General features: G+C 41.9%; 1 protein-coding gene across 1 annotated transcript; it reads left to right on the top strand.

Moving 5' to 3' along the window:
- LOC307126086 (scavenger receptor cysteine-rich type 1 protein M130-like) lies at positions 1-25,616 on the top strand (the record flags this gene model as incomplete). The annotated part of the gene is made up of 21 exons (XM_079816461.1): positions 1-16; positions 398-712; positions 973-1,275; positions 1,371-1,670; positions 2,039-2,332; positions 2,489-2,803; positions 3,126-3,425; positions 11,809-12,123; positions 12,271-12,585; positions 12,680-12,994; positions 13,093-13,455; positions 13,493-13,810; positions 22,983-23,285; positions 23,645-23,959; positions 24,041-24,256; positions 24,352-24,447; positions 24,637-24,696; positions 25,009-25,077; positions 25,179-25,238; positions 25,339-25,416; positions 25,567-25,616. 21 exons carry the CDS (start codon positions 1-3, stop codon positions 25,614-25,616), a joined length of 4,716 nt encoding a protein of 1,571 aa, XP_079672587.1.
- Between the last annotated feature and the right edge of the window lie 685 nt (positions 25,617-26,301).

The following is a 26,301-nucleotide window of genomic DNA, read 5'->3' as shown; positions in this document are numbered from 1 at the left end:
ATGGCTAGAGGACTGGGTCAGAGCATCTCCAAAACTGCAGCTCTTATGTGGTGTTCCCGGTCTGCAGTGGTCAGTATCTATCAAAAGTGGTCCAAGGAAGGAACAGTGGTGAACCAGCGACAGGGTCATGGGTGGCTAAGGCTCATTGATGCGTGTGGGGAACAAAGGCTGGCTCGTGTGGACCAATCAAACAGACGAGCTACTAGAGCTCAAATTGTTCAAGAACTTAATGCTGGTTCTGATAGAAAGGTGTTTGAACTCAATTGAGCTCAATTTTGTTGTGAACTCTGTTGTGTCCCATTTTGCCCATTGTCACACTTTGTAATGCTATGAATTAAACTCTCATCTCTTTAAGAATTAATCTTCATCTCTCTGATTGTTACTTCTTAATATTTAGACCGTGTAAATGTGAGGTTGGTTGGTGGACACAGTCGCTGTGCTGGTAGAGTGGAGGTTCTTCATAGAGGTCAGTGGGGAACAGTGTGTGGCGATGACTGGGATTTGGCTGATGCTGCAGTGGTGTGTAGAGAACTGGACTGTGGAGAACCTGTAGATGCTCTGGGGGAAGCTCATTTTGGACCAGGATCAGGACCAATCTGGATGAGTTTTGTCACGTGTACTGGATTAGAGTCTACACTGAAGAACTGTAGGTCATCAGGATGGGGTTATAGCAACTGTGATCATAGTAAAGATGCTGGAGTCATCTGCTCAGGTAAAGTATTTTACATATTCAAATTCATATCTTTGCAAGATTTTTTGCACTTCCATGTTGGCTTCTAATTTTTAAAGAAGTTGATTTTAAAATGTTGACTTCAATAATAAATACATTTCATATATTTATTTGTTGTGTTTTTCTTTTGTGTTTATTATTTATTTATTAAAAGACTAAAAGTAAAATGGCTTCTATGTACTTATTATCTTTAAGCCCCATAAATAAGCCATGCTTTTGTTGATCTGTGTTGTCTTATTTAGAAGTCAGGCTGGTTGGAGGTTCTCGCTGCTCTGGGAGGTTAGAGATACTTGATGATCAGACGTGGGTGTCAGTGTGTGCTGCTGCCTTTGACCAGCAGGATGCAGAGGTTGTGTGTAGAGAGCTGGACTGTGGAGCTCCTGTACAGGTGCTGGGAGAAGCTGCTTTTGGCAAAGGAGACACTCAGATGTGGACACAAGAGATTCAGTGCAGAGGAAATGAGTCTCAGATTCATCTCTGTCCAACATCACTATTACATGAAAACAACTGTTCACATGAACACAACATTGGTTTGCTGTGTGCTGGTAACAGTTCAAAGTACAACAAAGTACATTTAATTTAATTTAATTTTATTATAAAAATTTTAAATTTACACTAGCCTTTTCTCTTACATTCACAGACTTAATAAATGTGAGGTTGGTTGGTGGTCACAGTCGCTGTGCTGGTACAGTGGAGGTTCTTCATAGAGGACAGTGGGGAACAGTGTGTGGTGATGGTTGGGATTTGGCTGATGCTGTAGTGTTGTGTAGAGAGCTGGACTGTGGAGAACCTGTAGATGCTCATTTTGGGCTGGGATCAAAACCGACTTGGAGGAAAAATGCAATGTGTTCTGGTTTAGAGTCTACACTTAAGAAATGTGGATTCTTGCAATTTGATCCTAATCCGTGTCTTGATAAGAGCGCTCAAGTCATTTGTTCAGGTAAGCTAAAGCTAAAAATCATGTCTTAATGTACAAAACAATTGCACCAAAACCAGCCATAATTTCATTTTTCATGACCTTTTTCTACCTTTTTTGACAACAAACTTAAGTTCAGACTAATAATCAGGGACCTTGTTAAAAATTAACTTTAGAATCTTGTTTCTAACTCTACATTCTAATGTAATGCCCTGAAAGGATTCATTCAAAAAGTTTTGCTGACATGTATAATATGTTTTCATAGTAAATATATTTTATTTCAGAAGAAAATATGTTTTCTCATTATATGATTGATGTATTGATTATATGACTGACTCATAATTAAAGTTCTATTACTTTAAATTGTGTTCTTTCCTGTGTTGATCTTTCAGAAGTCCGGCTGGTTGGAGGTTCTCGCTGCTCTGGGAGGTTAGAGATACTTGATGATCAGACGTGGGTGTCAGTGTGTGCTGCTGCCTTTGACCAGCAGGATGCAGAGGTTGTGTGTAGAGAGCTGGACTGTGGAGCTCCTGTACAGGTGCTGGGAGAAGCTGCTTTTGGCAAAGAAGACGCTCAGATGTGGACACAAGAGATTCAGTGCAGAGGAATTGAGTCTCAGATTCACCTCTGTCCAACATACTTACACAAAAACACCTGTTCATATGATGTTGGCTTGGTGTGTGCAGGTTTGAGCATTTTTTTTTTAATAAACTGAAATCAAATGTTAATGTTCCCAAATTTACACTGAATATTAGTTCATTTTATTCTCTTTGTGTTGTGTTGTTCCTTATTCTTTCTCTTTGTCCAAATGTCTTTACTCTCTCTTTATACATATTTTTTAGACAATATTAGAGTGAGGTTGGTTGGTGGTCACAGTCGCTGTGCTGGTAGAGTGGAGGTTCTTCATAGAGGTCAGTGGGGAACAGTGTGTGATTTTGGTTGGGATATGGCTGATGCTGCAGTGGTGTGTAGAGAGCTGGACTGTGGAGAACCTGTAGATGCTCTGGGAGGTGCTCATTTTGGACCAGGATCAGGACCAATCTGGACAAATCGCATTTTTTGTTCTGGATCAGAATCTACACTGAAGAACTGTGGAACAGTAAATTGGGGGTTGTATGAATGTGATCATTCAAAAGATGCAGGAGTCATCTGCTCAGGTAAAAACTCTCACCTATTTTTTATATCACATAAACCACCTGCTTCAAAGGGATAGTTCACCAAAAAATGAAAATTCAGGCACCATTTACTTTGTCTTGTCATTTTTTTCTTATTTTACTTTCATTATATTGAGACCCAGGATATTCTTTAATATTCTGATATTCCATGATAGAAAGTCAGTTGAGTTTGGATTGACATGAGAATTTGATTATTTTATTCCTTTCATATTAAGTAGTGCTTTGTGGTAGACCAATAATGAAAATAATTACACATTTAGATAACAAACAAAATTGAAACCTTTATTATCTCTTGATACTTCAGGTGTCAGGCTTATTGGAAACTCCACTTGCTCTGGGAGGTTAGAGATGCTTGATGATCAGACGTGGGTGTCAGTGTGTGCTGCTGCCTTTGACCAGCAGGATGCAGAGGTTGTGTGTAGAGAGCTGGACTGTGGAGCTCCTGTACAGGTGCTGGGAGAAGCTGCTTTTGGCAAAGGAGACGCTCAGATGTGGACACAAGAGATTCAGTGCAGAGGAAATGAGTCTCAGATTCAACTCTGTCCAACATCCTTACACAAAGACAGCTGTTCACATGATAATTACCAGGGGCTGTTCTGTGCTGGTAAGTTAAAAGAATATGATAGTAATATATTACCTTTTACTCAGTCAGCTCCCTAGTTCAGTAGTCAGAATACTGACCAGGGCTGTCTCAAACACAAATGCGAACATCATTAGAATGTACATTTATGAATGTAAATGTAATGTTTGCTTCCTAAAAATCCCACAATGCACTCCAAAAACCAGGGCCCGGTTGCATTAAATCTCTTAAGTGGTTTGACTTAAAGGTATCCCTGAGGGAGAAAAAATCCCTAAGTGTTGCAACAAATGTCCTAAAGGGGTCCTGAATTGAGAAATCAACTTTGGCTTAAAGCTACACTGTGTAACTTTTTTAGTCTATTCTTAGCTAAAAACACTTAGTTCTTTCAAAAATATATGTGCTCATTAATGTATATTTACTTCTTTCAAGTAATAAAGTATTCTCGTAAGTTTATAATATGCCATTGAAAATACATAAGGTAATGGGATCTAACGGTGGTCGCCATGTTGCCCCTCCATCTTGAAAGTACATTAGCCAAAGAGGGACATACCCGTAAATTCAAGCTTCGCCTTTCGCGTTTTAACCGGTTTTAATACTCGATGGCACTGTACAAAATTCTCTGCCTCGCGCATGTGCGCGTCAACTTGTTCAAACTTGTCTGGTACATGTGCAGAGAGTTTTCATCTCAGCAGAGTCCAGTAACAGAGTTATACGGAGTTTTCCCGGCTTGTTTATTCCTCAAAAGTCTGTTTTTTTCTTGTGTGGTATTTCTGTGTGTTAATAACTCCGTAAGTAATAATAGTTATTGTCATTGTAGATGTGTTTCAGAGTGTGTCATCGCGTAATTCAGTTGATGTCACCTCAGAAGTATTTTTGCGTCAACATACAATAGCGTAATGCTCACCTATTTGAATAATCATTCAGTTATTTTGTTATCAACAATGTCTATTCGTTTATAGAAAATATTTGCTTGTAATGTATGTTGATGGAAATATGTATCAGGTCTGATCGGCATATTAACAATTGTTATACAGAGCGCACTGCAGTGCTAACGTTAAAGCGGCGCACACACTTTTGTAACCGGACACCGCTTGTTAGCAGCAGCGGCGGCAGCTCCGCTCCTTTTAATGCAGCTGCATTTAGCGCCTATATATGGTACAATAAGCTCTGGTTTACGGTTACATTATACAAATGTAACTTATAAGTATAGTTATACAGTTCTTAACTGTGTATGTATATTTACCATCCTTATTTGTTCTCTCACAGAAACCACATTTATGTACATATCCACGCAAACTTGTTTATGCCTTGCAATTGGATGACTGAATAAACATTACTATCATCAAAGTTCACTCTGGATTAGCTGCAGTTCTTTCTAGCCGAATAATTAGGCCAGTTGAGTTCCAACCATCCCACTGCGCACAGAATATCCCACAGGCACCGTGTCGAATGTGGACGAGGTCGAACTGGAAGCCATGTTAATCTTGGACTGAATCGGCCACCGTAGGAGTTGAAACGAAATCGGAATTGAGAGGAACAGAAACTAAAATTCACTGGATGGTCATATACCTTTTCACCACTAGATGGGGGAAAATATCACACAGTGTAGCTTTAAGCTTTTGAGATGGGTAATGAATGGGTAATATAAGAATATCATGTAAGTTTCAGAGCTGAAAATGTCCTTGTTAGTCAAAGAAAAGCTTTTATTGACATCAGGCCCAGCAAACAATCGATTTCAGAATGTGCCAGGCTGTGACATTAGAGTCTAGTGAAGCACCGCCTCAACAGAAGAAGAACAATACCTGATTCTGTAGCCCCGCCCACCAACTCGTGCCTGAGATGATATAGGCCTACATAGAGCTAAACCGGATTGAACTTCTAAGCAATAAACATACTGCATAAACTTAATTCGGATTCCAATATTATGAATGCATGGATTAACTTTATTTTTACTGAATATCCAGCTCACGTAAGGAAGACTTTACGTTTGTTCCTTCATTTCACGGATTCGTTTGTAAACAAGAGACAATGAATGAAGCAACACACTAATGTGAGTAATTTTTTTTTTTTAATTTTATAGTTTTGCATTGTTACAGATCGTTTGATATCTAGTGATTATGTGTGCGTGTCTAACTGAACATACCTTAGCACGCTGTCACAGGCTGGAGAATACTTTATTTGTGGTGTTGTTGGTTAATTGCAATCCGGGATCAGACTCTGACATGTTTGGGCCAGGGCTCGCAAAGCCCAACGTCCCGGGGCTATGTGTTTTCCAGACGGGCTACCAAAACATAAGACCGGCCTGCAGATCTTAAATAGTGAAATTACATTCCTTTCTTGATGTGCATTGTTCACTCTCTTGACTTGATATTTGAAGGATAAATACAATCGCGGAAGTTTTGAACATGCTGTCTGCAATGTACTTGGCGTGTGTGTGTGTGTGTGTGATGCATGGTTCGCGAATGTAAAAAAATAACATTCCAATCAATCGCGGGTGGATGAGAGATAAATCATTGTGTTTGTTTGATAAAGATGTTTTGCAAGCCCTGTGGGCAATTAATTCCGGTTGCCGTTGTCCCACATGTACTGACAGGGGAGCTGAAGCTCATTAAATATGCAAGTCTTATCCAATCCTAGCCAGGGGCGTTTACTTCCAAGTGTGGCATGCCCATATAAAACGAGCATTCCAGGAGAGAGCCTCAAAACCATGGTAGAAAATAGCCTATTACTTATTCATTATGATGTTTTTGAATGTAAAACCCATGCGAACGTCATATGTTGACCTCAGACAAATTTTTTTTTTAAAGCCAGTTCATGACACCTTTAACTGTCACTCTTACCTGTTTGTATTACAGGTTACATCTTACACGGTTTCTGCCAATCTCATGTTAATCTTGAGTACCACTACCTATAGAGAAGTATTGCATCCTTCATATCTCCGAAGAGTTCTTAGTTCTATCATATTTATAAAAGACAGGTACGCTGTACAGATTCTTTCCGAAAACAGCCAAACTCGTGCCAAAGAGTCACAAGCGCACCCGCACCCACACACACGCACACGCACACACACACACACACACACACACACACACACACACACACACACACACACACACACACACACACACACACACACACACACACACACACACACACACACACACACACAGTACATCATGGCATTATCCCTGGATGACTTTCGATTTAGTATATGTTCTTATTGTTTACATCATATGCACTTACGCGCCGATTGTCAACAAAACACAAACATTTGATGCAGTTTCACTCACCGCCTGAGGTTTAGACTCATGACCGGGAACAAACAAACACACTTGCAGAACTCTGTTGCTGCTCCGGGAAAACAAACTGCGTCCACTCTTTCCTTAACGCTGGGTTCTTTGGGAAGCTATACAAGGTGATCTTTGCCTCACAGCCAAAACACTTCTTTAGTGTCATTGATGATTTTGTGGTCTAAAAACAAAATAACAGCGCTGCTGACAGCTTCTGTAACCCAAACGAAGCTCGTTGATGGACGTGCTCTTGCTCTCGCTCTAGTTGATGTGTGTACGCGCTCATGCAGGAGAAGTGCCCATACAAGCAAATCCGCCCTTTGTGACTTAATACAGGTCCGTTCTCGAAAACATTTTTCCGAAACTTGTTCTGAAGGAGTGTATTTGGCACATAAATACTCTTGTCATATGTCTAACTCGTTTTTTTGGTCATGTTTAGCATGATAATCCAACTCTTTAACAGTGTAAATAAGTCAGAATGCATGAAATAGCATTAGACGCCCTTAAGCATTTCATAAGTGGTTGCCATAGTTACGAAATCTCCCACAATAAACAGAACATAACGGACCACTGACTTTTACAAACTATACAACTGTAGCCTACTACAATATTTGAATTATGGAGATTATTAAATGCGGTCTGACGGACAACACAGAGCGTCCTAAATTTCGAGCACACTTTTTTTTTATGAGTCCAGCTACAACACAGGAGGATGCTCAAAATCATGTTGCGCCGCTCACATTAAATTACATTATTTAATGTTTTTCCATCTCGTTGTTATTGTACTCACGCATTAACGGTACTTTGTCTGTGGTGATTAGATTCACTGAATGATGCGTTCGGTTGCATAGACTCGACGACGCCTAGTTCTGTATGATAACCGAATTCCAGCAAACTAACCTGGACCAAGGACAAAAAGTCACTCTTGCGCACAAGACAAAGCCTGGCATGAGATTCAAGCACACAGTGGAACTTGAAGTGATAAAAAAATATGAAAACTTTGGTGTTTATCCAATTAAATTTTTGACAGTACACACTGTTTCACATCATACTTTCAACAGGCTTATTATGGTTGGTAAAAAGGCACATCAATTAACAATTAACATAAAATCCATCACGTTTGAGTTCAGCAGATGACTTAAGGGACCTGTTTTGAGCCCTTAAAGGAACACTCCACTTTTTTGGGACTTTAGCTTATGCACTGTATCCCCCAGAGTTAGATAAGTCCATACATACCATTCTCATCTCCGTGCATCCCATAACTCTGTCTGACGCACCCACCGCTAGCCTAGCTTAGCACAAAGACTGGAGGTATATGGCTCCAGCTAGCCTACTGCTCAATAAGTGACAAAATAACACCAACATTTTCCTATTTACATGTTGTGATGTGTATAGTCACAGTGTGTACAAATAACAAGGTTACATGAGACACAGTCATATTATAAACTTATACGGGGGACATTCTACCAGAAACTACATTTCCACTTATAAAAAATCTTGGGGGCAAGATTTTTTTTGTTAAATCTGAACATTGAGTCATATGGAGGACATATTAAACTATGAGAAACACATATCATGCCACCTCAGCATGTTTTTATGATTTAAAAAATACATTTTTATACGCATTGCACCCCTAAAATGTCAGGCCCTGTCACAGACAAATTTGTATATGTTAGAATGGTTTCCTAATGATTTTTTTGTATATATAAATAGAATTTTATTATTGGTCACATGTCCCTGATTGTATCTAACATGGTTTTGTAATTCCTATAAGAAATATAAGCAACTTTTCGGTCAATTGTAGTAATCGCAGAATACCCGCCAGGCACTCATATAGTTATAAAATAACTACCTTTACATAGGAGATTTTTACAAAAACATAATAGTGGATATATACCCTCTCGTTCATCTACACAATTAAAGAGATGAATTCATCAATATTTCCTCAAATAGTACATTTTTATATAATTTCCTGTGTGACAGGACTGACAGTGGCGTGACAGGACTGACTTTATGAATTTCATTGATGCAGAAAAAGTTATGTTTTGTGTTTTTTATTTAAGTTTTGATAAGCATTCCTATTTTAAATTATTATAATTTTAATGTTAATGTAATATTAGACTATGTTAAAGTTCAGCCAAGGACATATAAAATGGACCTAATTAATTAGAATATGACTGACAACTGATATAGTCCAAACATCTTTTTTAATTCAATAAAATAATTTCATTTTTTTCCAATATAAAAACATTTAATTTAAAGGGGCTATATGCAACTTTTTCCCCAAAATAAACGTAACAATTTGACCATTTATGACTCAAACATCTCCTGATGAGCATACTGACACCTTGTCCGCTCACAGTGGGTGCACCTATAAGCCTGTATCCTATTTTTCCTATTTTCTGTCGGGTCGGATTTTTCCCGCACTGTCTGCGGATGTGACGTCACCACCGCTGCGAGAGCGAGCAGAAAATGAGAGCAGTTCTGTTTTTTGGCCACAGGTGTCAGTCGCGAGTTTAAATTTCAGAAAAACGCATATAGCCCCTTTAACAATTGATTTAACAATTGTATTCAATAGGCATTTAACTGAATAGCACAATTATATAAGCACTCAGTGCTTACAGGGTAATACTATGGTAATATCTACATTATTACTTAGGAAATTACATGGTAACAACAACAGAAATTGCATGTAATTTCCTATGTAACAATATAGATATTACCATGGTATCATCCTGTTATTATAAAGCTGTAATATGAAGTGGCACTGTGATGGTAAAAAAAAAGCAGTGCTACATGGTAAAAGAGGGACACAATTAAAAAAAATGGTCAATGAGCATAAAAAGCTTCAAATTTACAGTGTAATGTATTTTTATTCAAATAATGTTTTACTATGGCATGCGTTAAATACATATTATATGCAATAAAGGTAATAAAAAAGAACAATGCCATTCATTTGTAAAACCCTGTCACATGACTGTCAGGCCCTGTCACACAGGGATGTGGCCAGGATGTGACAGAGCCTGATGTGACAGGGCCTGACAGTCGGCCATTTTAAACCGCCATTAATCAGCCTGCTAGCATGCTAGCATAAAAACTGTTAACATGCAAAAAAGGGATTTCATTATCCTTTTAGACATGTTTTAGATTTAAAACATTTTCATTATTTTCTGTGATTTTTCACCGTGATTTTTTACAGGGCCTGGGCTCGTCCTCCCAAAAAAAACATACAAAAACAAGCTTAAAATCATACAATTAAATGACAGAACTCATCCTTGATCAGTGTCAGCTTCTCCTCAGTCAAATGATGTCACTTCCTCTAGGTAAGACCCTTAAAGGCGTATCGCACACATTTTATGTAGAGTTTTATGTAAATGTGACAGGACTGACCGAAAACATGGGGACAGTTGTAAAATAGTATTTATTTGTAGAATTTATGTAGAATTTCATTTTTTGTATCAATTGATGTGAATGATAACAACTTAAACTTGTTATTGATGGAGGTTTTTTTCATAACAAAAGCTTTTAGCATAACAAAACTATGAAAGCTGCAGCTCCAATTCGGCTGAGGACAAAGACAAGGACAGGATTTTTAATTTGAATTCAATTTAATTTTAAAAAGTGTTTTTAATAAAGACAAAAATATCTGAGAACCTAATGAATGACATATTCCTTTACAGAACAACTCACAGAAATCAACCATCAGTCAGTTTTAGACATTTTTGGATTAAATACTTTTTTCGCACTAAAAAATTCAAGGACAGATAATGTAATAGTCTGGTAGAATGTCCCACACACTGGGGACTATATTCTCAGAAGGCGCAGCACTGCTCTACTTCTGCGGAGGGCGGAGTGATTTGCTCGCAGGACCGGAGAAGCCCCTAGCCTCCTATAACAGTGCCATTAGCTAGATCTAATGTGACGTTAGTGACACTATTCCATGAATAGGGTGGTCACTACTGTATTGCTGTTGTTCCTGTGCTCCATGTATCCCCTGTAATGTTAGTATTGTGTTGTCACGAACGCGCTCTGACTGTCACAGTAACAAATGAGCGGTGCCAGAGGTAATTCGGCGGCTTGTCTATCAGCTTCCAAAGTTTGTAACTCCTTGTCTGTGTATTCTGGCTCAAAACGATATGGTTCTGGATTTTGGTTTGATACAAAGTAAAAATCCTCTGACAATTCCTCAAAGTCAGCCATGCAACAGTCACGTTCGCTACTATCTTCCTTGTCACGTTAGTTTTGTTGACAGACGTAACAGCGGGGCTTCTCCGGTCCTGCGAGCAAATCACTCCGCTCTCCGCAGAAGTAGAGCAGTGCTGCGCCTTCTGAGAATATAGTCCCCAGTGTGTATACGTTTACAATATGGCTGTGTCTCATGTAACCTTGTTATTTGTACACACTGTGACTATACACATCACAACATGTAAATAGGAAAATGTTGGTGTTATTTTGTCACTTATTGAGCAGTAGGCTAGCTGGAGCCATATACCTCCAGTCTTTGTGCAAAGCTAGGCTAGCGGTGGGTGCGTCAGACAGAGTTATGGGATGCACGGAGATGAGAATGGAATGTATGGACTTATCTAACTCTGGGGGATAGAGTGAATAAGCTAAAGTCCCAAAAAAGTGGAGTGTTCCTTTAATTTTATTAGGGTTACTAAGCACTTTGTTGCAATGCATAACATAACTTAAAGGAACTCTCAAATAAGTAAGAGAAAATACTTAATGACAGTATTAAAGTTCCTTAAGTGGACCCTTAGGTTTTTATTGCAACCCATGTTTCACCAAGGGTACCCTTAAACATATTACTAAGGGTTTTCTTAACTTAAGGGCTTTTATGCAACCCGGCCCAGATGCTCACAATGTTCACTTAATGAAAATTCTGAAGTGCAAAACAAATTGCACAATATCAACACAATATCATCACGACGTGATAAAAGATTTGAAAAGACAAACTGTTATTTAATTATATGTCAGCATAAACATCACTTGAAAGGTAGTGAACAGTTATTATAATTAAAATTGGGCTAAAATGTTGCAGAGATATTTAGCAACAATCAAAGTATTTTTCATAACATATTTTAAACATCATAAAATTGTATTTTTCTGTCACTTAGATAAAAAGAGTGTGAGGTTGGTTCGTGGCCACAGTCGCTGTGCTGGTAGAGTGGAGGTTCTTCATAGAGGTCAGTGGGGAACAGTGTGTCACCGTGCCTGGGATATGACTGAAGCTGCAGTGGTGTGTAGAGAGCTGAACTGTGGAGAACCTGTAGATGCTCTGGGTGAGGCTCACTTTGGACAAGGATCAGGACCAATCTGGATAGCTGGTGCATTTTGTACTGGATCAGAGTCCACACTGAAGAACTGTGGGTCAGCAGGATGGGGCATTCATAGCTGTACTCACAATTTTGATGCCGGTGTCATCTGTTCGGGTGAGTAATTTAACTGATTGCCCATTAATTTGTTGTGACATAAAGAATATTTAGTTTGGAAAACTAAATGTTTGTATGGTTATTGTATTTAACTATCAAGCATGTGTTTTTGTCTACTGTGCACTGTCATTCCGGTAATATGAACAGGTCATAAACCTTCCAGACTTGTTAATGGATCTCACCTGTGCTCTGGGAGGTTAGAGATACTTGATGATCAGACGTGGGTGTCAGTGTGTGCCGCTGCCTTTGACCAGCAGGATGCAGAGGTTGTGTGTAGAGAGCTGGACTGTGGAGCTCCTGTACAGGTGCTGGGAGAAGCTGCTTTTGGCAAAGGAGACGCTCAGATGTGGACACAAGAGATTCAGTGCAGAGGAAATGAGTCTCAGATTTCATTTTGCTCAATATCATTATCACAGAAACAAATCTGTACACATGACAATAATGTGGGACTGATCTGTTCTGGTAAATTATAAATATTCAGTATCTCTTTGTTTGCATTGGATACAGTATCTGTTCTCTGACAGCTGCATTATAGACCTCTATGTTCATTATTTAGGTTACACAGAGGCCAAACTGATGGACAGTTCAAACTCTTGTTCTGGAAGAGTGGAGCTTCAGTTTGTCAGTAAATGGGGCACAGTGTGTGATGCATGCTGGGATATGAGAGCTGCCAGTGTCCTCTGTAGACAGCTGAATTGTGGGATTGCTGTGTCTGTTGTGGGATCAGACTGGTTTGGAGAGGGAAGTGGTGAAATCTGGGCTGATGTGTTTGATTGTAACGGGAATGAAACAAAACTCTCAGAATGTTCCATCTCTTCATGGAGTCGAGCTGAATGTTCTCATAGACGAGATGTTGGAGTCATCTGCTCTGGTAAGCTTATATGACACTGAGAGCATTATGCTACTTTTTTTTTTTTTACAATGTTCTAACAATTCTTATTTTATTAAAACATAAGAATTTCTCCTCAGGTTCCTCTCTGGCTGTTCATGATGGTCTGGTGCGGTTGTCTGGAGAGAGACAGTGTGAGGGGGAGGTGGAAGTTTCCATCCATCAGGTCTGGAGGAGAGTTCTGCTGGACTCCTGGAGTCTCACTGAATCCTCTGTGGTCTGCAGACAGCTGGGCTGTGGCTCTGTGCTGAACTTCTCCGGCTCCTCTTCATCCAGTCCTGAACACAGTCATGAGTGTGTGACGGGCTTCCAGTGCTCTGGGAGTGAATCTCATCTGGGGAACTGCAGCTCTCCACAAACTCTCAACTGCAGCTCCACACAACAGCTGTCAATCACCTGCCTTGGTGAGAAGAGCAACATTTGGGCAGATTCTTCAGTTGTTAGTGATCAATAATGTGTTTTTCTCTCTCTGAATATCAGGTCGCGGGTCCATCAGGCTGGTGGGTTCTGGGGGAGACTGTGCAGGGAGGCTGGAGGTTTTTCACAGCGGCTCATGGGGGACAGTGTGTGATGACTCCTGGGATATTAAAGATGCCCATGTGGTGTGCAGACAGCTGCAGTGTGGAGTGGCCCTCAGTAACCAGCAGGTACCAGCCTGGTTTGGTCCTGGTTCTGGACCCATATGGCTGGATGAGGTGGAGTGTGAGGGGAATGAGACGTCCCTGTGGAACTGCTCTTCTCCAGGCTGGGGAAAACATGACTGTCAACACAAGGAGGACGTAGGAGTTGTGTGCTCTGGTAAAAAGTTCAGTGTTATGAAAAATGTATATTCCGTATTATATTTTGTGGGATATTTCAGTCACACATTTACTCCTGGGCAAAAAAACAAGTAAAGCCCAAAATTGCAAAATATTTAGCTTTTAATGGTTTTAACCACAAATCACTAATCATAAAATTAGCAAGAATTGTGCATATAAATGCTTAGTACAGGATTACATTTCCTTTTGTTTTATTTAAATGTTTAAGCCTTGTGGGTAAACTTGCTGACAGTTTTACAGGAAGAAGATTCAGTGTTGTTCCATTCAATGTTGATGGCTTTAAACAGTTCATGAGTAGTTGAAAAATGTCTCCTAGTTAGTTTGAGTTTAATGGGAGACATTAAACTCAAACTATTCACTATAGATTTCCAATTTGAGCAATGAGGAAACATGAGCCTGATAGACTAGTTCTCAAGCCACTTCTGGATAATCTTTGCAGTGTAAGTAGGAACATTGTCTTGTTGGAAAAATAACATCTGATCATTCCTATTTAGAAAACCTGGTATTCCAGGGGCATGTTTGTACTTTTATTTACTTTTGTTTTATGAAAAATATTCAATCAACTATCACAAACTATGCATCGTTTGAAAGCAAAAACACTCAAGATTCATGTTTTGAACTTGTTTTTGCAAAAATTCACCAGAGAGGAAAGGGTTAAATGAAATGCTGAAGGACAGGCCATGTAAACATGAACAAAATAAGTGCAGTAACCTACTCATCTTTCATCTCCTGTCGTGCAGATCAGATCGGACGAAGCCAAGAAACACCAGCATACATTTCAGTGTAATGTAACCAGCATTTTCATCTGTCTGTTGGTTTTTAATTATCATATTAAGAAAATGTGCATGCATTCTTTTGCCTTTTTAAAAGCATTTTATTTATTCTTTTGCGGTGTAGTTTTTCACCTATATTTAATAGCGCTTTGTCAGAAGTAACCCGCCTTACACAAATACAACAGCTGTTAATAAATCATATCCAATGGTTGAAAAGAAAGGACTAAACACGGTCACTAGTAGGTTGTGATGGCTGTCAATCAAAATGTGGAGTTGTGATTCGTCCGCATGCGTCCTGCCAGAAACAAATGGATAATTTGAAATTCGGTAAATGACATTTTTTACAATGCGACATAATGGCAGCAAAAAAGAGAAAATGTTCTTTTAGTAAAGACTGGGCAAGGACATATACCTGGGTGAGGCCGATAGAAGGGGATACAGAGAGAGTGTTTTGCAGTCTATATAAAAGCAGCTTTTCTACTTCACATGGAGGAGAATATGACGTTAGGCGTCACAGCACATGCGAATCGCACAAGAAAAGGGAACAACAGAAAGAAACGTCCAAGTCAATGGAATCGTTCCTTTTATCCAAGGAGGATAGCCAGGTTGATAAAATCACAGCAGCTGAGGTAACCAGTGTTTATCACAGTGTGCAGCATGCGCAATCATACAGGTCATCCGACTGTGGAAGTAAGCTAGCCCCGGTCATTTTCCCAGACTCTGAGTTCGCAAAGAAAATGTCATGTGGTCGAACGAAAGCAGCATCCATAATAACAGACCTGCTTGCACCTTCCTCTGTGGAGAGCTGTTTAAGAGAATTAAGAACACCGCTGGATCAGCTCCCAGGTGAGAAAAAATCACAAACGCCCTTTTTTTCTGTGGCTTCTGACGCGTCCAATCATTGCAGCACAAAACTGTTCCCACTGTCACTGAGATACTGGACGCCAGAGCTGGGATTAAAAAGCAAGCTGCTCGATTTTTATGAAGACAGTGACGAATCATCTACTTCAATACACCGCCAGATAACAAACCTACAGCTTGATATGATTGCTGCATACACTGCTGATAATGCAAGTGTAAATTATGGCAAACACAGACAGACTGGACATTGACATTGAAACCACAGTCAACAAGATTTTTAGTCACTTCTCATCCTCCTCAAAGCGCACAGAAGAATTGAAAGCCATGTTTTCATTCGTGGAGGAAGATTCCTCTCCTCTTCTCTATTTACACTACATCACTGTAACTACCACACAGCTCTACCTCTAATTTCAACCAGATGATCCCAAAGGAGCAGCACGAATCTCGAGCTGACTGAGAAGACTGAGCTTCTCGTCTTCCCTGCCAATCCGACTCCACAAAAGGACTTCACCATCCAGCTAGGTTCATCCTTGATTGCACCTTCAGGGTCGGTCAGAAATCTTGGAGTAACCTTTGATGACCAGCTGTCCTTCAAAAACCACATTTCAAATACAGCTTAGTCATGCAGGTTTGCGCTGCACAACATCAGGAAGATCAGACCATTCCTAACAGAGCATGCAACACAGCTTCTCGTCCAGGCCCTGGTCATTTCTAGGCTTGACTACTGCAATGCGCTTCTGGCTGGACTTCCATCGTGTGCGATCCAAAGGCTTCAAATGATTCAGAATGCAGCTGCACGTCTTGTCTTCAACGAACCCAAAAGGGCAAATGTCACATCTCTCTTCATCTCTTGGCACTGGCTACCACTTCCTGCTTGCATCAAGTTCAAGGCGTTGACGCTTGCTTACAGATCCACCACAAGCTCAGCACCCACATACTTCAACTCGCTCCTACTAGTCTACACCCCCACCAGAAGCCTTTGCTCACCTAAGGAGCAAAGGCTTGTGGTACCATCACCACAGATTTTATTTCACTGTTCCTTGCTGGTGGAACGATCTTCCCACCTCCACCTGGAAGGCAGAATCACCAAAATGGCTGGCAACTACCTGCGTAATAATCTAGGAACTTTGCTGCCGTACCATGGATGCAGCAGGCGCAATGATACTACGCAGCGCCTGAAAATAGTCCCCAGCACACTTTCTGTCCAAGCAGGTTGTCACGTTGGTTATGTTGACGGAAGTTAGCCTATTTTCAGGTGCTGTGTAATATCATTGCGCCTGCTGCACTCATGGTACATATCGGTCTAGAAAAACACAACTTTCCATTTTCCGTCGGTCTTAGTACACGATGTAACTATACACATCACAACATGTAAATAGGAAAATGTTTGTGTTATTTTGTCACTTATTGAGCAGTAGGCTAGCTGGAGCCGTTTACCTCCAGACTTTATGCTAAGCTAGGCTAGCGGTGGGAGGTGCCAGACAGAGTTATGACAGGCATGGAGATGAGAATGGTATTTATGGATTTATCTAACTCTGGGGGATACGGTGAATAAGCTAAAGTCCCAAAAAGTTGGCATGCTCCTTTTAATAGCTGATAATATGGATTTTCTCCATCTTTAGGAGTTTGTAGACTTCAGAATAGTTATAGTTGACCATACACTTTGCCCTTTTCTCTTTTTTTTCTTTTTTGCCCAGGAGTGTATAACGTGTTGTAACATGAAGTCATGCAACCAAAACCTAAAACAGATAGCCTATGTGTCAACACGAGGCACAGGTAAACAGTACACTACTGTTAATGTTTACCATCGATATATTTATTTGTTTTTCACAAAATATACTACATTTTAAAACATATTATTATGTAGGCTAATGGTTTAGATGCTATCAGTGCTTGCAGGCAGCATTCATTAGTCTTATTAACCAGTTATTTTAGGTGATGCTTTAGATTTAGCATAACCTGTAATGATCCAATCTCTAGGATGCCGTTCCACTCCTAGCCTGCAGGGGGTGCCCTCCTTAAGCGTCCATGTTATGCTCCCTCCAGGTCTCCAGATGGCACTTTAACCCCATGCTCAGTGCTCTCCACTCCTGCAGATGGTGCCAGTGTGTTTAATGGTTACTCAGAACTCTCCTCATTAGCCCTGATTCCCTTCACCTGTGTCTTGCCCTTTATAAGTGTGCTTGTTCCTTGCCATTATGTTCAGTCTTGAACCTATGTTCTCCTGTCTCCAGATCTCAAGATAAGTTTTGTGCCTTTATTGTACATTTTTTGACCCTTGTGTCTATTTTTGTTTCTCTGTTTTATGGAAGCTCTGCTCTCCTAGTTCATTTGTACTTTGTGCTTTGGTTTCTCAAGTAAAGACTATTTTTATTTTTTGGAAGACTCAAGTCTCTTGACTCTTTACTCTTCTGCTCTTGGGTTCCATTGTCTGGGAGTTAGCTCAGTGGAGAACACACCACACTTAGAACACCAGAGACCCGGGTTCAAGTCCAGCCAAGGGCGACATCCTTACAGCAAGACTGAACCATGGAAGGGAGCCCAGCAGAAGGACCTTCACCACCCTCTAATGTGGACCGTATTTTGGCAGCCCTCTCAGATCAAGCAACAACCATACAGCGACATGACCAGGCGCTGTCAGAGATTCTCCAGATTTTGAGTCTCCAGTCTCAAGCCGCTTCATCCCAAGAACTTCAGTCACCCCCTGGTCCTCCAGACAGATCCATGTTCCCACTCCCATCAGAGCCCAAGTTACCAGCACCAGAGAGGTTCGATGGCAGTCCCGAGAGATGCAGAGGGTTTATTACCCAGTGTACCCTGGCCTTCCAGCTTCAACCCAGCAGCTTTCCTACAGAGAATAGTAAGGTGGCCTACATTATTACACTCCTAACGGGTAAAGCTTTGGACTGGGCCTCTGCTTTGTGGGACCAGAGTTCTCCAGTAACAACTAACTGCCATACATTCATTTCTGAGATGAAAAGAGTTTTTCACCATCCAGCCAGCAGGGGGGATGTTGATCACCGCCTGCTACACCTCTCTCAAGGTACTCGAAGTGCAGCAGAGTTCGCTATAGAGTTTCGCACTCTTGCCACAGAGAGTGGGTGGGATCAACGGGCCTTGAGGGCTACCTTTCACCATGCTTTGTCTCCTGATATCAAGGATGAGTTAGCCTTCCGAGACACTGCGCCTGACCTCGAGTCCCTCATTGACGTGGCTATCCGGGTAGATCATCGGCTCAGGGAACGCCAGCAGGAGCGACAACAGGAGACTAGATTTTTCGAGTCAGCCAGCGCTGTTAAGCTGCCTTCATCTCCTAGTGCCCCCGAGGAGCCCATGCAGCTGGGCGGAACCAGAATTTCCCAAACCGAGCGCAACCGACGGATAAGGGAGAAATGCTGTCTCTACTGTGGCAAGCCAGGTCACTTTCGCTTTGCCTGTCCTGAGTTGTCGGGAAAAGCCAACTCTCGCCCAGGAGGAGGGGGGCCAGGGCGAGAATAGAAACATTCCCCTGCTCAGCAACCTCAGGTCTGACAATCCAAGCTACTGTCACCCATGGTAACCAACATCACCAAGTATGTGCCTTTGTTGACTCTGGGGCTGCTGGGAGTTTTATGGACTATGAGATGGCTAAGAGACTCACTATCCAGCCAGCGACTCTCCAGAAACCCCTTAACATCACAGCAGTGGATGGCAGTCCTCTGGGTTCAGGAGAAGTTAATCAATGTACTCCACCTCTCCAGCTACAGGTGGGCCAACATCAGGAATGGATACAGTTCTTCCTGATTCATTCTCCTAAACTTCCTCTAATCCTCGGCTTCCCTTGGCTGACTTTACACAACCCACACATTGACTGGTCCCAAGGGGTCGTTAGGACCTGGGGATCTGACTGCCAAATTTTAGATAATGCCTTCTGCCATTCTTCCAAGTTATTAGAGACATTTTCAGAACCCTCACTAGACATCTCCAGGGGGAGATCTGCATTTATTTCTGAGACACAATCCACAGAAGTCATGGCCGTTCCTGAAATGAAGCCAACTGCTACCAAGTCTCTTGCTCATTATCCTGAGTTATCCCGAGTCCCCCAGGAGTATGCAGACCTCAAGGTAGTCTTCAGTAAGTCCCAAGCTGCTACACTACCACCTCATAGAGCTTATGACTGCACTATTGAATTAGTTCCTGGTACTTGCCCACCACGTGGAAGGCTCTATTCCCTCTCTGGCCCTGAGAGATTAGCCATGGACCAATATCTCAAAGAAGCCTTGGACAGTGGATTCATCCGTCCATCCACCTCACCTGCAGGGGCCGGCTTTTTTTTTGTTGAAAAGAAGGACGGGGGTCTCCGACCCTGCATAGACTATCGGGGTTTAAACCATATAACCATCAAGAACCGATACCCTCTCCCTCTTATGTCCACAGCTTTTGAAATTCTGCAAGGGGCTACCATCTTTACGAAACTTGACCTTCGTAATGCATACCATCTAGTTAGAATCCGTGAGGGGGATGAGTGGAAGACGGCATTCAACACCCCGACAGGCCACTACGAATACCAGGTAATGCCGTTTGGCCTGGTCAATGCACCAGCTGTCTTCCAAGCCTTTATTAATGATGTTCTCAGAGAAATGCTGAATATATTTGTTTTTGTCTATCTGGATGATATTTTGATTTTCTCCCGAAATTACGAAGAGCATGTTCAGCAGGTCAAACAGGTCCTGGCCCAGCTACTGAAACATAAGCTTTATGTAAAGTTGGAAAAGAGTGAATTTCATGTTCCAGAAGTTTCCTTCCTCGGCTTCACAGTATCAAAAGGCAGCCTTCAGATGGATCCAGGCAAGATTCAAGCAGTTTTGGATTGGCCACAACCAACTTCAGTGAAGCAGGTACAGCGCTTTCTGGGCTTTTCCAATTTTTATAGAAGATTCATTAGAAACTTCAGTTCTGTTGCCGAGCCTCTTTCCGCATTGACCAGGAATTCAACTAGGCCATTTATGTGGACCAGCAGAGCAGATCATGCCTTCAACAGACTAAAACAGCTCTTTACATCTGCCCCAATCTTAACCCTCCCTGATCCAGAGCTACCTTTTGTGTTGGAGGTGGACGCCTCTGACGTAGGAGTAGGTGCTGTCTTGTCACAGAGAAGTAAGTGCGATAACAAGCTTCACCCGTGCGCTTTCTTCTCTCGTCAGCTTACCTCAACACAGAGGAATTATGATATTGGGAACCGGGAGCTGCTGGCTGTCAAGATGGCTTTAGAGGAGTGGAGGCACTGGCTGGAGGGGGCCAAACAGCCATTCCTCATCTGGACGGACCATAAAAATCTCACTTACATCCAGCAGGCAAAGAGATTGAATGCCCGACAAGCCCGATGGGCCCTCTTTTTTAATCGGTTTAACTTTACTCTCTCCTATCGCCCAGGTTCTAAGAATCTCAAGCCAGACGCACTCTCAAGGCAGTTTGAACCACCAGAAGTGGAGTGTTGTCCAGAACCCATTCTCCCCACTTCCAGAGTGGTAGCTCCCATTCAATGGGATATTGAAACGGCAGTCAAGAGGGCTCAACGGCAGCAGCCAGGTCCAGGTAATGGCCCTCCAGGGTGTCTCTTTGTTCCTAACCTTCTACGTTCTAAGGTTTTGCAGTGGGCTCATGCTTCCCTCCCTTCTGGACACCCTGGGATCACAAAGACATGCAAGCACATCCAGAGGAAGTTCTGGTGGCCTAGATTGCAGAGGGACGTCCGGGCTTTTGTTGCCGCTTGCTCCATCTGTGCTCAGAACAAGGAGCCAAGGACCCACCCTCATGGCCTGCTGCGCCCTCTGCCCATTCCAAGACGCCCATGGTCCCACATTTCCTTGGACTTCATTACAGGCTTGCCACAGTCTCAAGGAAACACGGTAATCCTTGTAGTGGTAGACAGATTTTCTAAGACTTGTCACCTCCTACCTTTGTCCAAGCTCCCCACAGCTAGCCAAACTGCGGAACTATTGATGAAGCATGTGTTCAGAATCCACGGCTTTCCCCAGGATATGGTTTCTGATCGGGGACCGCAGTTTACTTCCCGGTTCTGGAAGGCGTTTGGCCGACTCATCGGATCTTCCATCAGCCTGTCCTCTGGCTTCCACCCCCAGTCAAATGGCCAAACTGAGAGGGTAAATCAAGAAATTGAAAAGACACTGAGGTGCCTGGTTGCAGACAACCAATCCACATGGAGCTCCCATTTAATATGGGCTGAATTTGCACATAATACCCTTTACCATTCCTCACTAGGTATGTCCCCTTTTGAGTGTCAGTATGGTTTCCCTCCCCCTCTATTTCCCGGACAGGAGCCAGAGGATGATGTTCCAGCTGCCACACAGCTTTTCCGCCGGTGCCGGCGTTCCTGGCAAAGAGCACGCGTTGCCTTATTGAGGGCTGCCCGACAACAGCGGAGGCAGGCAAACCGACACCGAAGGGTAGGACCCTCGCTTCGCCTGGGACAAAGGGTATGGCTCTCAACCAGAGACCTTCCATTGCGGGTGGAGTCCCGCAAGCTAGCCCCACGATACATTGGCCCTTTCAAAATCCTTAAGAAGATTAACCCAGTTTCCTATCGACTTCTTCTGCCCAGGTCCATGAAGATTCATCCCACTTTTCATGTTTCCCGTTTAAAACCCGTTGTTTGTTCTACTCTGTCTCCAGCTAAGAAACCCGCCCCAGCACCTCGCATCATTGATGGCCAGCCAGCTTACACGGTCCGCAGGCTGATGGATTCTCGCATGGTTCGTGGGAAAGTTCAATATCTGGTGGATTGGGAGGGCTTTGGCCCAGAGGAGCGGTCCTGGATTCCTGCTCGAGATATTTTAGACCCGACTCTCATCTCAGAGTTTCGCCAAGCCAAAGGGAAACGTTAGAAGAACGTCAGGTGCCGTTCCTAGGGAAGGGGCTCCTGTAATGATCCAATCTCTAGGATGCCGTTCCACTCCTAGCCTGCAGGGGGTGCCCTCCTTAAGCGTCCATGTTATGCTCCCTCCAGGTCTCCAGATGGCACTTTAACCCCATGCTCAGTGCTCTCCACTCCTGCAGATGGTGCCAGTGTGTTTAATGGTTACTCAGAACTCTCCTCATTAGCCCTGATTCCCTTCACCTGTGTCTTGCCCTTTATAAGTGTGCTTGTTCCTTGCCATTATGTTCAGTCTTGAACCTATGTTCTCCTGTCTCCAGATCTCAAGATAAGTTTTGTGCCTTTATTGTACATTTTTTGACCCTTGTGTCTATTTTTGTTTCTCTGTTTTATGGAAGCTCTGCTCTCCTAGTTCATTTGTACTTTGTGCTTTGGTTTCTCAAGTAAAGACTATTTTTATTTTTTGGAAGACTCAAGTCTCTTGACTCTTTACTCTTCTGCTCTTGGGTTCCATTGTCTGGGAGTTAGCTCAGTGGAGAACACACCACACTTAGAACACCAGAGACCCGGGTTCAAGTCCAGCCAAGGGCGACATCCTTACATAACCTGAATTTCCATTTTATTGAACATCTTTTTCCTTGTAGATTTTAAAGAGATCAGGTTAACCAAGGGCTGTGAAGGGAATGTGGAGGTTTTCTACAATGGATCCTGGGGTAATGTGTGTGTAAACCAGATGGAACCAGACACAGTGAGTCTGATCTGTCAAGAGCTGAACTGTGGAAGATCTGGTGTTTTGTCTGATTCTACACCAAGAGTGAAATCAGCTCCTAACTGGCTGGATAAAGTAACATGTCGACCACATGATTCAAATCTGTGGCAGTGTCCATCTTTACCCTGGGGACAGAATTACTGCAATAAAGATGAAGTGGCCAAAATCACCTGCTCAAGTAAGAGCCATCACTAAACAATACAGTCCATTAACATGAATGTTTTTGAGTATATGCTTGAAATGTTATGTATAATTAACATTTAATTACAGAACAGGAGAGTCATGAGTCCTCTCGAAGCTATCTGATATGCTCCACATCTCCCCACCAGAGACTGTGTTCAGGTTAGTTTATTTGATATAAACAAACAAACAAACTAAAAATTATGAGAGCTGTATGCAATGTAAGATTGTTATAATATGGGGAACCAACAGGATTTCATCTTCAGATATACACCTGACCACACACACACCCATGCTGGCCCCTCTGTTGTTATAGTACTCTGCTGTCTCCTTGTCTGTGATGTGTGTGTGATTTAGAGCATGTTCCTCTCAGACTGAGTGGAGGGGAGGGCCGGTGCTCTGGGAGGCTGGAGGTGTATCATAACGCTGTGTGGGGCTCAGTCTGTGATGATCAGTGGGACATCAGCGATGCTCAGGTGGTCTGCAGGCAGCTGGGTTGTGGAGCAGCACTGAGGGCTGATGGGAATTCAGCCTTTGGTGCTGGTGAAGGTGTTGTGTGGCTGAACAGAGTCGAGTGCAGAGGGAATGAGATTCACCTGTGGGACTGTCCTCTCTCCCTGAAGAACCACACTGACTGCTCCCATAAAGAGCACGCTGGACTCACCTGTGCAGGTCACAGCAAAAAACTGAGGAATGTTAAATCAATTATTTACTTTGATTTGATTTTGAATGTGTTTGTGTCTGTTTTGACAGATTTGTCAGTGTCCACTACTCCTGCTCCTGCCACAACAACATCAGCTTCTCGTCCAGTTTCTCAGACAGTGCGCTCAAGCTCAACATCAGTCTCTCCTCCACAAACTCCTCCAGCAGCGTCTCTCTCCGTGCTTGTGATTGTACTGGGAGTTGTGCTCTTACTGCTCTTAGTGCCACTGCTTATACTGATTCAGCAGAACAGAGGGATGAGGAGAGGTAGGAGAGATCCAGAGACTGTCATATTGTGTCTTATTCAGTGTGTGATCAGTCATGTGTTGTGAACTGACAGCAGGTTTGTCTGTCACTCACAGCTCTCTCTAAGAGGAGACACAGGACGACGACTGAGGCCGTTTATGAGGAGCTTCATCACAGACCCACTAAAAGACGCAGTCTCTTCACTCACATGGGTGAGTAAATGTCATAGAGTCTGATTTGTGGAGATCAACAGGGTAATGACTTTATTCATAGGGGAGAGTAGAATAAATAGCTTTTGTGTGTTATCTGGAATGATAGTTTTAGTGTTGTGATTCAAAGGAAGTGGGGATTTTGGCTGATTTACAGTTGTGAATGTGTCTGATGGATTTACTCCATAATAGGAAGTGTGCTTTCTGAAGAACAGCATTCTGGGTATGAAGATGCTGATGAGCTTCTTTCAGGTCAGAGGTCACAAATGTGACAATCTTATCTGCTACATACAGAAATTATTGGATGTTAAATTAATTAAAACATTCACTTTGCAGGTTAATTTTTGTAAGCCATTCATCACATACTAATTCAGATAAGGATTTATTGAATCTTTTTCCCCCTTTCATTTCCCCTTTTTTCCCCTGACTACTATAATGACATCACCACTGAAGGGCCAATAGGTCAGTGACTTTAACTGATTTCACTAAATTAAATGAAATATTGGGTCTCTGAATAGTAAAAGCAGTTTTTGTTTATTTCCTTCCTGCTGTTAACTCATTCAGAAGAGCAGCAAGTCACACCTGAGAATTATGATGATATAATCACTGTTGGACTGAGATCTCGTGATACAGGTTTATTTCTTATTATCATTTCTACAGGTTTTAACAATATAGATTTAAATGCACTTTAATTAAACATATGCATTGTTTCAAAATATGTTTTGTCTATTTAGACTTGCCAGAAAACTATGATGATGTCATCCTTGTAAGTCAATTCTCCAATGATAAAGCAGGTGTGGGTTCTCTCTCAAATTACAAGTTTTTTGTTTGTTTGTCTGTCTTCAAATTAAAGTGGCATATGAACTCATGTAATTAATGTATAATTCATAATAGAAACATTTATATCAGAGGGTGTTCACGAGGAATATGATGATGTGAAGAATGTCAGGGAGTATATGAGTGACGGGTTTGGTACGTTACTGACACCTTTTTACCTTACACTGAATTTACGTTTAGTTTTTTTTATAATTCCTTTATAATATACATTTCTGTGATAATGATAGCTCATTTAACTTCACTGCCAATATTGATGTTCATTTATAATACTCTGTTTTCTAATAGACTATGATGATGTGGGGGAGGAGCCAGGAAAACAGGGAGGAACAGTGTAACTGAAACCACACCCACTGCCTCAAATCCTTTCAAAGCTTTTAAGTGGGCTGCAGTTTCAAGTTTCAACTGCTGTCCAACAATCTTTTATGTAACATTGAAATCTACTGAACGAATCTACTGAATCTATTTTTGACACACAAAAAAACTTTGCTTTGATGGCTTTCCAAAAGTTAAATTTTTCTTTTTTACAAATCACATTGTTTTTGTGACCCCATTGCACTGTGAAGGAATTGAAAATAATCAAAGATATTTGATATTTGAAATCCAACAAAGAAATTTGCTTTACTGTTGTTAACCCCCATGACCTTATCAGAAGGGCTATCTGGTAGACAATAGAGAGGCATGTAGGCCACATGGGGTCACACCTTTACAGTGGGGGAAGTTTGGTCTGATTGTCAGAATGTCATGTTTGAGTTTGGTCTGATTGGTCAGGTTAAATGAATACATTTGGTTTCAGTCACATGGTCAGGGAAAGGGATAAACGAAAATTGGAACTGTTGCTCTTTATCTCTTTTTCTCTGGCTCTCTTACTCTCTGGCTCTTGAGGTCATTGGGGCTTCTCTACTTGGATCTCTTCTTCTCTCTCTCTCCCCCACTCTCTCTCTCTCTCTCTCTCCTCTCTCTCTCTCTCTCTCTCTCTCTCTCTCTCTCTCTCTCTCTCTTTCTCTCTCTCTCTCTCTCTCT

This window comes from Gobio gobio (genome assembly GCF_949357685.1).
Source record: "Gobio gobio genome assembly, chromosome: 5".
Classification (NCBI taxonomy): domain Eukaryota; kingdom Metazoa; phylum Chordata; class Actinopteri; order Cypriniformes; family Gobionidae; genus Gobio; species Gobio gobio.
The sequence above is the reverse complement of the archived record's forward strand: the minus strand, read 5'-3'. Positions and strand labels throughout refer to the sequence as shown.